Source organism: Cherax quadricarinatus, chromosome 25 (genome assembly GCF_038502225.1).
Source record: "Cherax quadricarinatus isolate ZL_2023a chromosome 25, ASM3850222v1, whole genome shotgun sequence".
Taxonomy (NCBI): domain Eukaryota; kingdom Metazoa; phylum Arthropoda; class Malacostraca; order Decapoda; family Parastacidae; genus Cherax; species Cherax quadricarinatus.
The window spans coordinates 1,227,978-1,243,132 of record NC_091316.1 but is presented as its reverse complement, the minus strand read 5'-3'; the positions used below and the strand labels follow the sequence as shown (position 1 = coordinate 1,243,132).

At 43.5% G+C, this 15,155-nt stretch overlaps 1 protein-coding gene across 1 annotated transcript in view; it reads left to right on the top strand.

Annotated features, from left to right (window-relative positions):
• Positions 1-15,155, top strand: part of LOC128690076 (uncharacterized) — a 99,665-nt gene that overhangs the window by 12,519 nt on the left and 71,991 nt on the right. The window contains exon 2 of the mRNA XM_070088537.1: positions 9,947-10,082. Within this exon, the coding sequence (XP_069944638.1) occupies positions 9,947-10,082 (136 nt within the window). The remainder of the gene's footprint in view (positions 1-9,946; positions 10,083-15,155) is intronic.

Sequence of the window (15,155 nt, the reverse complement as noted above, 5' to 3'; positions counted from 1 at the left end):
TATGTGTGCTTAGGAGGGCAAAGTAGTTATTGACCAATTTCTGTACAATAGATCCACAAGCAGCAGTGTTAGGCCATGTCCCTGTGACAGTTGAGTTTTCCTCCATTTAGGTCGAGGATGTTACAAGGGACGAGCCCCTCAAGGGAGGTTCCTTGACGCTGGTGAGGGGCTCTTGATCTAGGGAATTTGATCTGTGCTCCAGTTCCCTGAATTGAGCCTGAATGCTTCCACCCCCCACAGGTGCTGTATAATCCTACGGGTTTAGCGTTCCCCCTATGATGATAATACAAGGGACGAGGTTGTAGACATGTTTCCAAGGTACTGAGCGAACATTCTTCCATTTATTTTGGCGTCTCCTGAATTCATATGCGGTACATAAGTTAACCACAATGATAGTTTGAACTATTTGTGGCTCTTGGAAGGGTGTTCATTCTGTCACAGTTCACATATGCATCACATAGGTTGAATGCACCAGAGGTTGTTGTGGTGACTTGAAAGGTGTTATGGAGGAGAGAGAATGGGGTTTTGTAGAGGGCGGAGGGGTGATGTGGAGATTACAGGAGTGGAATAGGTAGTGGAGGCTGGGTAGTGTATGTATACTGCCAGGGGTGCGTGTTATACTGTCAGGGGTGCGTGTTATACTGCCAGGGGTGCGTGTTATACTGCCAGGGGTGCGTGTTATACTGCCAGGGGTGCGTGTTATACTGCCAGGGGTGCGTGTTATACTGCCAGGGGTGCGTGTTATACTGCCAGGGGTGCGTGTTATACTGCCAGGGGTGCGTGTTATACTGCCAGGGGTGCGTGTTATACTGCCAGGGGTGCGTGTTATACTGCCAGGGGTGCGTGTTATACTGCCAGGGGTGCGTGTTATACTGCCAGGGGTGCGTGTTATACTGCCAGGGGTGCGTGTTATACTGCCAGGGGTGCGTGTTATACTGCCAAGGGTGCGTGTTATACTGCCAGGGGAAAGTGTTATGCTTACAGGGGAAAATGTTATGCTTACAGGGGAAAATGTTATGCTTACAGGGGAAAGTGTTATACTTCGAGGGAAGGAAGTAATATTTATTGGTAGATGGGTGGTGAATGGGAGGGGGACATAGTTGACACGTTAGTTTAATATCTATGCACCCCATACCCATCTTGTCGGTGGTAATCAAAAGATTAGAGGCACATAATGGGTCCAGGGACTTGGCCTCATAAGTTGTGATAGCTGAAAAAGTTATTGGTACCATACTATTTACATGTTTATATCTGGTTACAGTCGTAAAAACAGTAGTAAGAGAAAGTTAGCATGCAAGAGGTTTTTACAAAGTGATGCAGGGTGGGAGTATATGGAGAGAAAAAAAAAAGTTAAGAGTACCTGGAGTTTACCTGGAGAGTTCCGGGGGTCAGTGCCCCCGCGGCCCGGTCTGTGACCAGGCCTCCTGGTGGATCAGAGCCTGATCAACCAGGCTGTTACTGCTGGCTGCATGCAATCCAACGTACGAGCCACAGCCCGGCTGGTCAGGTACCGACTTTAGGTGTTTGTCCAGTGCCTGCTTGAAGACAGCCAGGGGTCTATTGGTAATCCCGCTTATGTATGCTGGGAGGCAGTTGAACAGTCTTGGGCCCCTGACACTTATTGTGTGGTCTCTTAACGTGCTAGTGACACCCCTGCTTTTCATTGGGGGGATGTTGCATCGTCTGCCAAGTCTTTTGCTTTCGTTGTGAGTGATTTTCGTGTGCAAGTTCGGTAATAGCCCCTCTAAGATTTTCCAGGTGTATATAATCGTGTATCTCTCCCGCCTGCGTTCCAGGGAGTACAGGTTCAGGAAATTCAAGCGCTCCCAGTAATTGAGGTGTTTTATCTCCGTTATGCGCGCTGTGAAGGTTCTCTATACATTTTCTAGGTCATCAGTTTCACCTGCCTTGAAAGGTGCTGTTAGTGTGCAGCAGTATTCCAGCCTAGATAGAACAAGCGACCTGAAGTGTGTCATCATGGGCTTGGCATCCCTAGTTTTGAAGGTTCTCATTATCCATCCTGTCATTTTTCTAGCAGATGCGATTGATACAATGTTATGGTCCTTGAAGGTGAGATCCTCCGACATGATCACTCCCAGAGTGGTGAAGGAATGTAAATGAGTAGCAAATGAGTGGGTGGGATACTATCAATGAATTTTGCTGAGAATAAGAAAGTTTTTTGTAGTAAGATTATTAAGTGAAAGCCTAGAGAACGAATGGATTTGGCAGTAAAATGTAAGAGGAAAGTTATTTGAAGGAAAGCTGGAAGTAGTATTGGAAAGATGGAGGAATATTTCGAGGAAGTGTTAAATGTTGAAGATAGGGAGCTGTGATTTTATACATTGGGCAGGGAGGTATAACATCTTGTAGGAGTGGGGAAGAGTCAGTTGTGAGTGTGGGGGAAGTGCATGATGCAGTGGGTAGAATGAAAGGTAAAGCAGCTGGGATTGATGGAATAGACAGAAGTGTTAAAAGCAGAGTGTATAAATCTATAGTGGAGGGAAGGTGGGGTAGGAGTCGGCCTAGAAAGGGTTGGAGGGAGGGGGTAAAGGAGGTTTTGCGTGTGAGGGGCTTGGACTCATTCCAAGGTACCTAGGGATTGGCAGTATACATGGTTCCTTTGTATAAAGGCAAAGGGGACAAGAGTGCAAAAATTATAGGGTAATAATCCTGTTGAGTATACCTGGTAAAGTGTATGGTAGTTATTATTGTAGATGAATGGTTCAGAGAACCGACAAGCTGATAAATTACACATGTGCAACTCTTGGGTATCTTTAGTGAGGAAACTTTTATTGAAAGAATTAAGAGTAAGACAGAGAGCAGGAATGCAGATGAACAGGGAGGCTTTAGAAAGGGTAGGGGTGTGTTTACAGTGAAATATATAGGTGAACAGTATTTAGATAAGGGTAAAGAGGTTTTCGTTACATTTATAAATTTGAGAAAGGCATATGATAGGATGGATAGGAGAGCAATGTGGCAGATGTTGCAAATGTATGGAATAGGTAGTAAGTTACTGAAAGCGGTTAAACTTTTACGAGGATAGTGAGGTTCAGGTTAGAGTATGTAGGAGAGAGGGAGATTATTTCCAAGTAAAAATAGGCCTTAGACAGGGATGCGTGGTGTCACCAAGGTTGTTCAATACAATTATGGATGGGATTGTAAGAGAAGTGATTGCTCGGGTGTTGGTAAGAGGTGTGGGATTAAGAGATAATCAAACAAAAAGTGAGAATTGTCACAGTTGCTTTTTGCTGATGACACTGCTTTTGGGAGATTCTGAAGAGAAGCTGCAGAGGTTGGTGAATGAGTTTGGAAGAGTATGTAAGAGAAGAAAATTAGAAGTGAACATAGGGAAGAGCAAGGTGATAAGGATAACAGAAAAAAAGCAGTGAAAGATTGGATATCAGATCGGAAGCAGGGAGTATGGAGGAAGTGAATGGATATCAGATCGGAAGCAGGGAGTATGGAGGAAGTGAATGTATTCAGATATTTGAGAGTGGATTTGTCAGGAGATGGGGCCTTAGAAAGACTAGGTGAACCAGAATTGATGAGGGGGGGAAGGTGAGGGGGAGCACTGAGGAGTCTGTGGAGACAAAGAAGGGAATGTATGAGAGTATAGTGGTACCTATGCTCTTGTGTGGTTGCAAACGTGGGTGGTGAATGTAACAAGAGGGTTGGAAGCAGTGAAGATCTCTTGTCTGAAGGCAATGTGCGGTGAGAATACAGTCCAGAGTATCTGTAGCTTGGAGATTAGGAGGAGGTGAGGGGCTTTCTAAAAGTATTATCCAGAGGGCAGAGGAAGGAATGTTGAGGTGGTTTGGACATAGAGAGGTTGGAACAAAATAGAATGACTTGGAGGGCATATAAATCTGTAGTGGAAGGAAAGCTGGGTAGGGGAGGGGGTAAAGGAGGCTTTGTGTGTGTGGGGGGGGGGGGGGCCTTGGACTTCCAGCAAGTGTTTGTGTACTCGCCTAATTGTGGTTGCAGGGGTCGAGACTCGGCTTCTGCCCCCCCCCCTCTTCACTGATCTCTACTGGGTCCTCCTCCTCCCTGCTCCATGAGCTTTATCATACCTCGTCTTAAATCTATGTATGGTTCCTGGCTCCACTACATCGCTTGCCAGACTATTCTACTTCCTAACAACTCTGTGGCTGAAGAAATTCTTCCTAACATCCCTTTGGCTCATCCGAGTCTTCAGCTTCCAATTGTGACCCCTTGTTTCTGTCCCGTTTCTGGAACATCCTGTCTGTCCACCTTATCTATTCCACGCAGTATTTTGTATGTCGTTATCATGTTTCCCCTGACCCTCCTGTCCTTCAGTGTTTGTGTGTATTCACCTAGTTGTGGTTGCAGGGGTCGATTCATAGCTCATGGCCCCGCCTCTTCACTGGCTGCTACTGGGTCACTCTCCCTGCATCATGAGCTTTATCATACCTCTGCTTAAAGCTGTGAATGGATCCTGCCTCCACTACATCGCTTCCCAAACTATTCCACTTCCAGTGACTGAAGAAATACTTCCTAACATCCCTGTGATTCATGCGAGTCTTCAACTTCCAACTGTGTCCCCTTGTTGCTGTGTCCCATCTCTGGAACATTCTGTCTTTGTCAACCTTGTCAATTCCTCTCAGTATTTTATATGTCGTTATCATGTCCCCCTATCTCTCCTGTCCTCCAGTGTCGTCAGGTCGATTTCCCTTAGCCTCTCCTCGTAGGACATGCCCATTAGCTGTAGAACTAGTCTGATTGCAAACCTTTGCACTTTCTCTAGTTTCTTTACGTGTTTGGCTAGGAGTGGGTTCCAAAGTTGTTCTGCATACTCCAGTATGGGCCTTGTGGAAAATTTTAATTTTTCCGAAACTATAGTGCCTAATAGGTGTTTAATGTGTCGATATGAGTCAAAAATATATTTGACAATAGGATAGAACCAAGAGTTCCCTTTGCGCCTGCGCGGATGTGCGGGGGGAGAGGTCGACTCGGGCCATGGGGGAGGCGGGAGTGTTTTGAATATAGTGAGGAGGCTGGGAAAGCATGGAACCAGGAAATTGGCGTTCACGGCAGCCTAAGGATTAATATGGGCCTCACTTCATAATAGGAAGTGTGGTAACTGTTCCTGGTGAAGAGTGAGGGAACGTGATTTACGGGACCACCGTAAAAAGGTGGTAAAATTAGTGAATAATGGTTCGACCGGGTGTGACTGGTGCGCGGCCATGGTGTGTGTCCAGGGGAAATACCCGTGTGTTAATCCTCACTCATCGGCCTCAGATCTTAATGGAGTGACCTCTAATGTGTATAATAATTATGAGACGTTAAATCGTCTTGTGAATGGTAATGTAATCAGTGATAATAACTGTTAAGAGAATGCGGGATGTGAAATAGATCGCCCTGCTCCGAGTGAACGCGTGATTCTCGTACCGAGGATAGTGAAGCTTTATGGAATCACGACTTCTAAACCGGGACAAACCGACGGATACCTCGTCCTGCTGGAATAAGAACCGTGTCGGTGTAGCAGGACATCGAAATGAGATAGTGAATGGAGGGAATAAGGAGTATCAATCACCCAGTTAAGTAACCCTTCTAGTTATAGCAGACTGATACTGGCCAGTTAGGTATGTTGTAATTGGATAGGTTATGGATGATCCAGCTACATCAAGTAACCACCAGAGAATATCTGGTAAGTGGTGAAATTATGTACAAGTGTTTTCCTTGATGGATATATCCATGTGTAACCTACCCCACCCCCCTTCATTCAGTTAAACTAATATAATCTATACAGTCCACAATTAATTAGTAGCACCGTACTTGTGGGTGCTATCCAATCCATACTGGTCTCGGATAGATATGGATAAGATTGTGAGGTCGAAGGCTCTGGTGGCCTGGTGGCTAACACTCTCGCTTCACACGGCGAGGGCCTGGATTCGATTCCCAGCCAGAGTAGAAACATTGGGCGTGTTTCTTTCCACCTGTTTGTTCCCCATCAGTAAAATGGGTACCTAGGTGTTAGTCGACTGGTGTGGGTCGCATCCTGGGACACTGACCTAATTTGCCCGAAATGCTGAGCATAACAAGGGGATTTCTATGCAGTAGTATGTCATTGTTGTCAGCTAGGCCTGTAGACCATGTACATATACTTGTAGTAAATAAAATTATTATTATTATTACCTGCCGTGACCAGGGGTGGTTAAGTTTTCTCACATGTCTACACGGGGTGACTACGGTAAACAATATGGTTGTCTCCCAATGAGATTACTTGTATGTATATAATGTTGAGGTACATACAGGTAATCACCCTATAAAATTTTCCATAGGCCTAACGTACGCGTGTGTGTTTTAGGATCAAGTGGAGAAGAGTGGTTTTGATGACTTGATGTGCTGTTGAAGGGATTTAGGGAAACCGGTTAGCCTGATTGAGTCCTGGAGATGTGGAACTACAGTGCCTGCACTCTGAAGGAAGGGTTTTGATGTTTGTTTTTTAACTAGTGTAGGCACGCCTCTGGCAAGTGATGGAGTGAATGGTAGGAAACGGCCAATGTGTTAATAAAAATAATGAATTAGGTCACACAAAAAAGTTTAAGTGGCAGTGCGTATTTTACAGTGGGCAAAGTCATGGGGTTTTTACAGAAGGGTTGGTAATATGCCACTGGATAAAATGCTAGTTGACATTGCCTGATGTATGTTGGATGTACAAAAAGATGTTGGATAAGTACTCCTGCACACTTGCTATATTGTTCTTGCCGGGTAATACATGTGGTGTGCCATTTGTTTCATCGCACTACATAAGACTAAAGACAATTGTGAGGGTTTGTGGTCTGATTTTTTTTTGTGGCGAGGGTTTTAGCTGACGAGCATTGTTTCTGACTTCCACAGTTTTTTATTATCTTGAAGGACTCCAACACTATCTCTCGGAGGTGGATGTGGTTCTTCAGGGCTGCACTGTCAGCCTCAGGTGTTGGCACCCAGGTCTGGTTTAAAGGGTACATATTTTGAAAAAAAAAAATGTACTGACAGGATGGATAATGAGAACCTTCAAAACTAGGGAGGCCAAGCCCATGATGACACTCTTCAGGTCACTTGTTCTATCTAGGCTGGAATATTGCTGCACTCTAACAGCACCTTTCAAGGCAGGTGAAATTGCCGACCTAGAAAATGTACAGAGAACTTTCACGGCGCGCATAACGGAGATAAAACACCTCAATTACTGGGAGCGCTTGAGGTTTCTAAACCTGTATTCCCTGGAACGCAGGAGGGAGAGATACATGATTATATACACCTGGAAAATCCTAGAGGGACTAGTACCAAACTTGCACACGAAAATCACTCACTACGAAAGCAAAAGACTTGGCAGACGATGCACCATCCCCCCAATGAAAAGCAGGGGTGTCACTAGCACGTTAAGAGACCATACAATAAGTGTCAGGGGCCCGAGACTGTTCAACTGCCTCCCAGCACACATAAGGGGGATTACCAACAGACCCCTGGCAGTCTTCAAGCTGGCACTGGACAAGCACCTAAAGACAGTTCCTGATCAGCCGGGCTGTGGCTCGTACGTTGGTTTGCGTGCAGCCAGCAGCAACAGCCTGGTTGATCAGGCGCTGATCCACCAGGAGGCCTGGTCACAGACCGGGCCGCGGGGGCGTTGACCCCCGAAACTCTCTCCAGGTAAACTCCAGGTAAACTGGTATGTTAACCCAAACTGTGGCACCACTGTTCGGTAGTTCAAGGTTGGTATAAAATTCACTTAACAACCCAAAATGAACACGAGGGTTCCAAGACTGCTAAAATGATGAGATTTACTTGTTGACTTAAAATGTTCGGACATACACAGTAGTATATATTGATAATTCTAAGTTGTATTTACTTTTTTCCATTACAACCATTTTACTTTACTTGCGGTATATAGGAGAAAGTTACAGATTACGACACAAACTTGAGTTAAAACTAAGACAAATGATTTGCACTTGGAAAATCCTAGGACTAGTCCCTAACCTGCATACTGAAATCAGTGCAAAATATCGTGATTTACAGTGGAGCGAGTACCATGAGAGAAGTGTAAGGAGATAAAGACTCTTGGTCTCTTTCATGTATGAAGAAATGCCAACAAACTTTCCCTGGCTGCCTTCAAGAGGAAACTAAATGAGTTCATCAGTTCCTTATCAACCGGGCTGTGGTGGGTGTGTTGGATTACTTGCTGCTGGCTTAAAAAGCCTGATCAATCAAACCGGCAACCGAAAGGCCTGTTTTGGGACAAGATCGCGGTGGCAGTGATCCTCAGAAGCGACTAAAGGTAACCTACCAATTTGAAAGGACGCAGTAGTTAATACAGAAAGTCATGGCTCGCTTGGTTGTCCGGTGGCCTGGTGGCTAAAGCTCCCGCTTCACACACGGAGGGCCCGGGTTCGATTCCCGGCGGGTTGAAACATTTCGACACGTTTCCTTACACCTGTTGTCCTGTTCACCTAGCAGCAAATAGGTACCTGGGTGTTAGTCGACTGGTGTGGGTCGCATCCTGGGGGACAAGATTAAGGACCCCAATGGAAATAAGTTAGTCCTCGATGACGCACTGACTTTCTTGGGTTATCCTGGGTGGCTAACCCTCCGGGGTTAAAAATCCGAACGAAATTTTATCTTATCTTGGTTGAAACTGAGCTCGGGACCATCAACCCTGATGTGGTGGTCCTCTTTACACGTCAAGTTAATAACAATATACATAAATTTACTTTGTAAACAAGAGTAAAAATGCGTGGCACAGCCTGGGTTTTCCTGCCTTGCTGATTTGCTGGGGAATACCTGTAGAATTGATTAAGAACTCTGCTTGTTTGACGTGTATTTCACCACGTACACAGCTCTACCATGTACACCACTATACCATCTACATACTATTTTAACAGAACAATAAATTCTAATATAAACACTGCTGTGAAACAAAAGACAAAAATCTCTTCTGTGTTCAACTCAACCCTTGTAAAATTCCCTAAAATGTGGAAAGTATTGCCTCGAGATTATAAAGGTTACTAACTGCCAATTGCTTCGAATAAGAAAAAAAAAATTGCTTCGAAGCTACTGTTAAAAAGCATCTCGTTACCTTAATGTGATGAATTCAACACGTGCAACATTTGGGAATTTTTATTGAGGAAACTTTGCCAGCCAGTGACTTCTTTTGTCCAATACAGAGAATAGCAGAGGAAGATGAGCATGAGGTAATCAGTCCCTCAGCCTAGTGCAACATCCCCCCAATGAAAAGCAGGGGTGCCATTAGCACGATAAGAGACAACACAGTAAGTGTTAGAGGCCCAAGACTGTTCAACTGCCTCCCAGCATACATCAGGGGGATTACCAATAAACCCCTGGCTGTCTTCAAGCAGGCACTGGACAGGCACCTAAAGTTAGTACCTGACCAGCCGGGCTGTGGTTAATACGTTGCATTATGTGCGGCCAGCAGTAACAGCCTGGTTGATCAGGCCGTGATCCACCACGAGGCCTGGTCACAGACCAGGCCGCGGGGGCGTTGACCCCCTGAACTCTCTCCAGGTATAGGTACCTCCAGATATAGTTCATCAGTTTTGAGAAATGTGGACTCAGTCATCGGTAGAAAAGGGAATGGCTTATTTTTTATCTTTCACTGATTAGTTAGGCTCATTAAAACTCGATGATCATTGATCGGCTCTTGACATGCCTCTTGTGCTAAGATATTTTTTTTATCTTTTTTTGCAAATAAAGTACATCTCCCAAAATAAGTTTGCACAAGAAATAGCAATTGTTGCTGGTGTATAGATAGGATGCTTGTACATAAAATTTTACAAGGACATGATCTCAATATTGTATTAGCCAGGTTTTCCTACATTTCTGCCAAACTTTGAGCTAAAAAAAAAATATTGCAATCAGTAATGAACATTTCAATGATCAAGTTCAAAATGTTTGTACTGTTATTGTTTTCATGAAGTTTGTTTAACAGGCACATCAGTGGGTCATGTGGAGAAGGTGGTGGGAAGGGTGGGGAGGGAATGGAAGATAATGTCACACCATTCCTGACTCCTCAGCACCTGGCCAGGACTCCTGCTCAGTCCTACTTCAGCATTCTCAATTCTGAGGTGAGACTTGTTAAATGTTGTCAGTAATATGTCTGTATACTTGTGCATTGTGTTTATTTATTTAGTAATTTGAGCATACATACAGAGGTACAAAAAAAAATACAGGTAAGAGCAGCATGCCAAAGCCACTTATATGCATAGCATTACGGGCTGGCTTAAAATTAACTTAATGTTCTTAATGTTTTAAAATATCTAACTGATATATCATAAATTACTTTTACCATGTTTGTAATATGTATGCAGGTTTGTTATACAATTAATAATAATAATACAGTGGACCCCCGCATAACGATTACCTCCGAATGTGACCAATTATGTAAGTGTATTTATGTAAGTGCGTTTGTACGTGTATGTTTGGGGGTCTGAAATGGACTAATCTACTTCACAATATTCCTTATGGGAAAAAATTCGGTCAGTACTGGCACCTGAACATACTTCTGGAGTGAAAAAATATCGTTAACCGGGGGTCCACTGTAGTTTATTAGGACATGATACATAGTTGTGCAAGGTATTATAGCAGTTGGGTGTACATGTCGAAAGCCCCTTGTATGCAGAGCATTATGGGCAGGCTTAAAATTAACTTAAGATTATCTAAGCTATAATAAATTTAATAGTAACAGTTACAGTAAACAATTTACAATATCAAGTATAATTGAGTATTTTAAACAATGAAATTTGAACATTTCAATTTTGAAGCATTATAGTTTGTAAATTTTGTAACATTACAGTGAATAATATAACAAAATGATCAATTTACTGTATGTAGTCGTACAATTTATTAATCAGATCTAATCAAATCAATTATCTGTAGTGCAGCAACAGTTCATATGGTCATTAGATGAGTTACAGTGCATTCAAGAGAATGGATTATTCTATTAGGTAATGCTATAAAAACATAGTTTGATAAGGTATCTCTAATTATACAACTGGGTTGTACATTTATGAAATAAGTTAGTCAATATTTGCAATATTTGTATGGTAGTAGGTTGGTAGACAGCAACCACCCAGGGAGGTACTACCGCCCTTCCAGATGACTGTGAAACAGAAACCTGTAACTGTTTTACGTGATGGTAGGATTGCTGGTGTCTTTTTTTTTCTGTCTCGCAAACACGCTGGATAACAGGTATATCTTGCTATTTCTGCTTACACTACACAGGCATGCACATGCATATATATACATACACACACATCTAGGGTTTTTCTTCTTTTTCTTAATAGCTCTTGTTCTTGTTTTTTTTTTCCCTATTGTCCATGGGGAAGTGGAAAAGAATCTTTCCTCCATAAGCCATGTGTATCATATGAGGCGACTAAAATGCCGGGAGCAATGGGCTAGTAACCCCTTCTCCTGTACACACTTACTAAAAATGAGAAGAAGAAAAGCTTTATAAAACTGGGATGCTTGAATGTGCGTGGATGTAGTGCGGATGATAAGAAAGAGATGATTGTTGATGCTATGAATGAAAAGAAGTTAGATGCCTACTAGACTGGAGAATACACTAGACCTCATCTTCACTAACAATGATGATCTGATAAGAAATGTCACCATATCAAAAACAATATACTCAGATCACAACATAATTGAGGTTCAGTCATGTATGCGCGGAGCCCCAGACCGACATAATGAGATTAGTCACGAGGGAGCATTCACCAAATTCAACTTCAATAACAAAAACATAAAGTGGGACAAAGTAAACCAAGTCCTAACCGATATAAGCTGGGAAGATATAATAAGCAACACAGACCCCAACTTATGCCTAGAACAGATTAACTCGGTGGCACTCGATGTATGCACAAGGCTTATTCCTCTAAGAAAAAGGAGTAGATGTAAAATAGAAAGACGGGCGCTCCCTTTACAGGCGACGGAAAAGAATAACAGAGCGGCTAAAAGAGGTCAATATATCTGAAATGCGTAGGGAGAGACTGGTCAGAGAAATAGCAAGCATCGAACTTAAGCTAAAAGAATCCTTTAGGAGTCAGGAATCGCGGGAAGAACTAAAAGCCATAAATGAAATCGAAAGAAACCCAAAGTATTTCTTCTCCTATGCCAAATCAAAATCGAGAACAACGTCCAGTATTGGGCCCCTACTTAAACAAAATGGGTCCTACACAGATGACAGCAAGGAAATGAGTGAGCTACTCAAGTCCCAATATGACTCGGTTTTTAGCAAGCCGCTAACCAGACTGAGAGTCGAAGATCAAAATGAATTTTTTATGAGAGAGCCACAAAATTTGATTAACACAAGCCTATCCGATGTTATCCTGACGCCAAATGACTTTGAACAGGCGATAAATGACATGCCCATGCACTCTGCCCCAGGGCCAGACTCATGGAACTCTGTGTTCATCAAGAACTGCAAGAAGCCCCTATCACGAGCCTTTTCCATCCTATGGAGAGGGAGCATGGACACGGGGGTCGTCTCACAGTTACTAAAAACAACAGACATAGCCCCACTCCACAAAGGGGGCAGTAAAGCAACAGCAAAGAACTACAGACCAATAGCACTAACATCCCATATCATAAAAATCTTTGAAAGGGTCCTAAGAAGCAAGATCACCACCCATCTAGAAACCCATCAGTTACACAACCCAGGGCAACATGGGTTTAGAACAGGTCGCTCCTGTCTGTCTCAACTATTGGATCACTACGACAAGGTCCTAAATGCACTAGAAGACAAAAAGAATGCAGATGTAATATATACAGACTTTGCAAAAGCCTTCGACAAGTGTGACCATGGCGTAATAGCGCACAAAATGCGTGCTAAAGGAATAACAGGGAAAAGTCGGTCGATGGATCTATAATTTCCTCACTAACAGAACACAGAGAGTAGTCGTCAACAGAGTAAAGTCCGAGGCAGCTACGGTGAAAAGCTCTGTTCCACAAGGCACAGTACTCGCTCCCATCTTGTTCCTCATCCTCATATCCGACATAGACAAGGATGTCAGCCACAGCACCGTGTCTTCCTTTGCAGATGACACCCGAATCTGCATGACAGTGTCTTCCATTGCAGACACTGCAAAGCTCCAGGCGGACATCAACCAAATCTTTCAGTGGGCTGCAGAAAACAATATGAAGTTCAACGATGAGAAATTTCAATTACTCAGATATGGTAAACATGAGGAAATTAAATCTTCATCAGAGTACAAAACAAATTCTGGCCACAAAATAGAGCGAAACACCAACGTCAAAGACCTGGGAGTGATCATGTCGGAGGATCTCACCTTCAAGGACCATAACATTGTATCAATCGCATCTGCTAGAAAAATGACAGGATGGATAATGAGAACCTTCAAAACTAGGGAGGCCAGGCCCATGATGACACTCTTCAGGTCACTTGTTCTATCTAGGCTGGAATATTGCTGCACACTAACAGCACCTTTCAAGGCAGGTGAAATTGCCGACCTAGAAAATGTACAGAGAACTTTCACGGCGCGCATAACGGAGATAAAACACCTCAATTATTGGGAGCGCTTGAGGTACCTAAACCTGTATTCCCTGGAATGCAGGAGGGAGAGATACATGATTATATACACCTGGAAAATCCTAGAGGGACTAGTACCGAACTTGCACACGAAAATCACTCACTACGAAAGCAAGAGACTTGGCAGACGATGCAACATCCCCCCAATGAAAAGCAGGGGTGTCGCTAGCACGTTAAGAGACCATACAATAAGTGTCAGGGGCCCGAGACTGTTCAACTGCCTCCCAGCACACATAAGGGGGATTACCAACAGACCCCTGGCAGTCTTCAAGCTGGCACTGGACAAGCACCTAAAGTCAGTTCCTGATCAGCCGGGCTGTGGCTCGTACGTTGGTTTGCGTGCAGCCAGCAGCAACAGCCTGGTTGATCAGGCTCTGATCCACCAGGAGGCCTGGTCACAGACCGGGCCGCGGGGACGTTGACCCCCAGAACACACTCCAGGTAAGATGTCCTGGCCCTAAGCGAAATAAAGCTGAAGGGGGTAGGCGAATTTCAGTGGGGAGATAAATGGGATCAAGTCAGGAGTATCTGAGAGAGTTAGAGCTAAGGAAGGGGTAGCAATAATGTTGAAGGACCAGTTATGGAAGGAGAAGAGGGAATGTAAATGTGTAAATTCAAGGATTATGTGGATTAAAATAAGGGTCAGATGTGAAAAGTGGGTCATAATAAGCATGTATGTACCTGGAGAAGAGAGGAGTGTAGAGGAGAGAGAGATTGATTTTGGGAGATGTTAAGCGAATGTATAGGAACCTTTGAACCAAATGAGAGAGTAATTGTGGTGGGGGACCGAAATGCTCAAGTTGGAGAAACATGTAGAGAGGGTGTGGTAGGCAAGTTTGGGGTGCCATATGTAAATGATAATGGGAGCCCTTTGATTGAACTGTGTATAGAAAGGAGTTTAGTTATAGGTAATACGTATTTAAAAAAAAAAAAGAGGATAAGTATACAGGATATGATGTAGGGCGTAATGACAGTAGTTTGTTGGACTATGTATTGGTAGATAAGACTGTTGAGTAGACTTCAGGATGTACATGTTTATAGAGGGGCCACAGATATTTCAGATCACTTTCTAGTTGTAGCTACAGTGTAGGTAAAAGGTAGATGGGATACAAGAAAAATAGAAGCAGCAAGTAAGAGAGGTGAAGGTGTAAAAACTAAGAGGAGGCAGTTAAGGTAAGATATAAACAACTATTGGAGGATAGATGGGCTAGTGAGAGTATAGGCAATGGGGTCGAAGATGTATGGAGTAGGTTTAAGAATGTAGTGTTAGTGTTCAGCAGAAGTTTGTGGTTTACAGGAAAGTAGGTGTGGGAGGGAAGAAGAGCGATTGGTGGAATGATGTAAAGAGAGTAGCAAGGGAGAAAAAGTTAGCATACGAGAGGTTTTTACAAAGTAAAGTGATGCAAGGAGGGTAGAGTATATTGAGAAGGAGGTTAAGAGTGTGGTGAAGCAGTCTTAAGAAAGCAAATGAGAGAGTGGGTGAGATGTTATCAAAAGATTTTGTTGAAAAATAAGAAAGTTTTGGAGTGAGATTAATAAGTTGAGGAAGCCTAGGGAACACATGAATTTGACAGTTAAAAATAGGAGAGGAGAG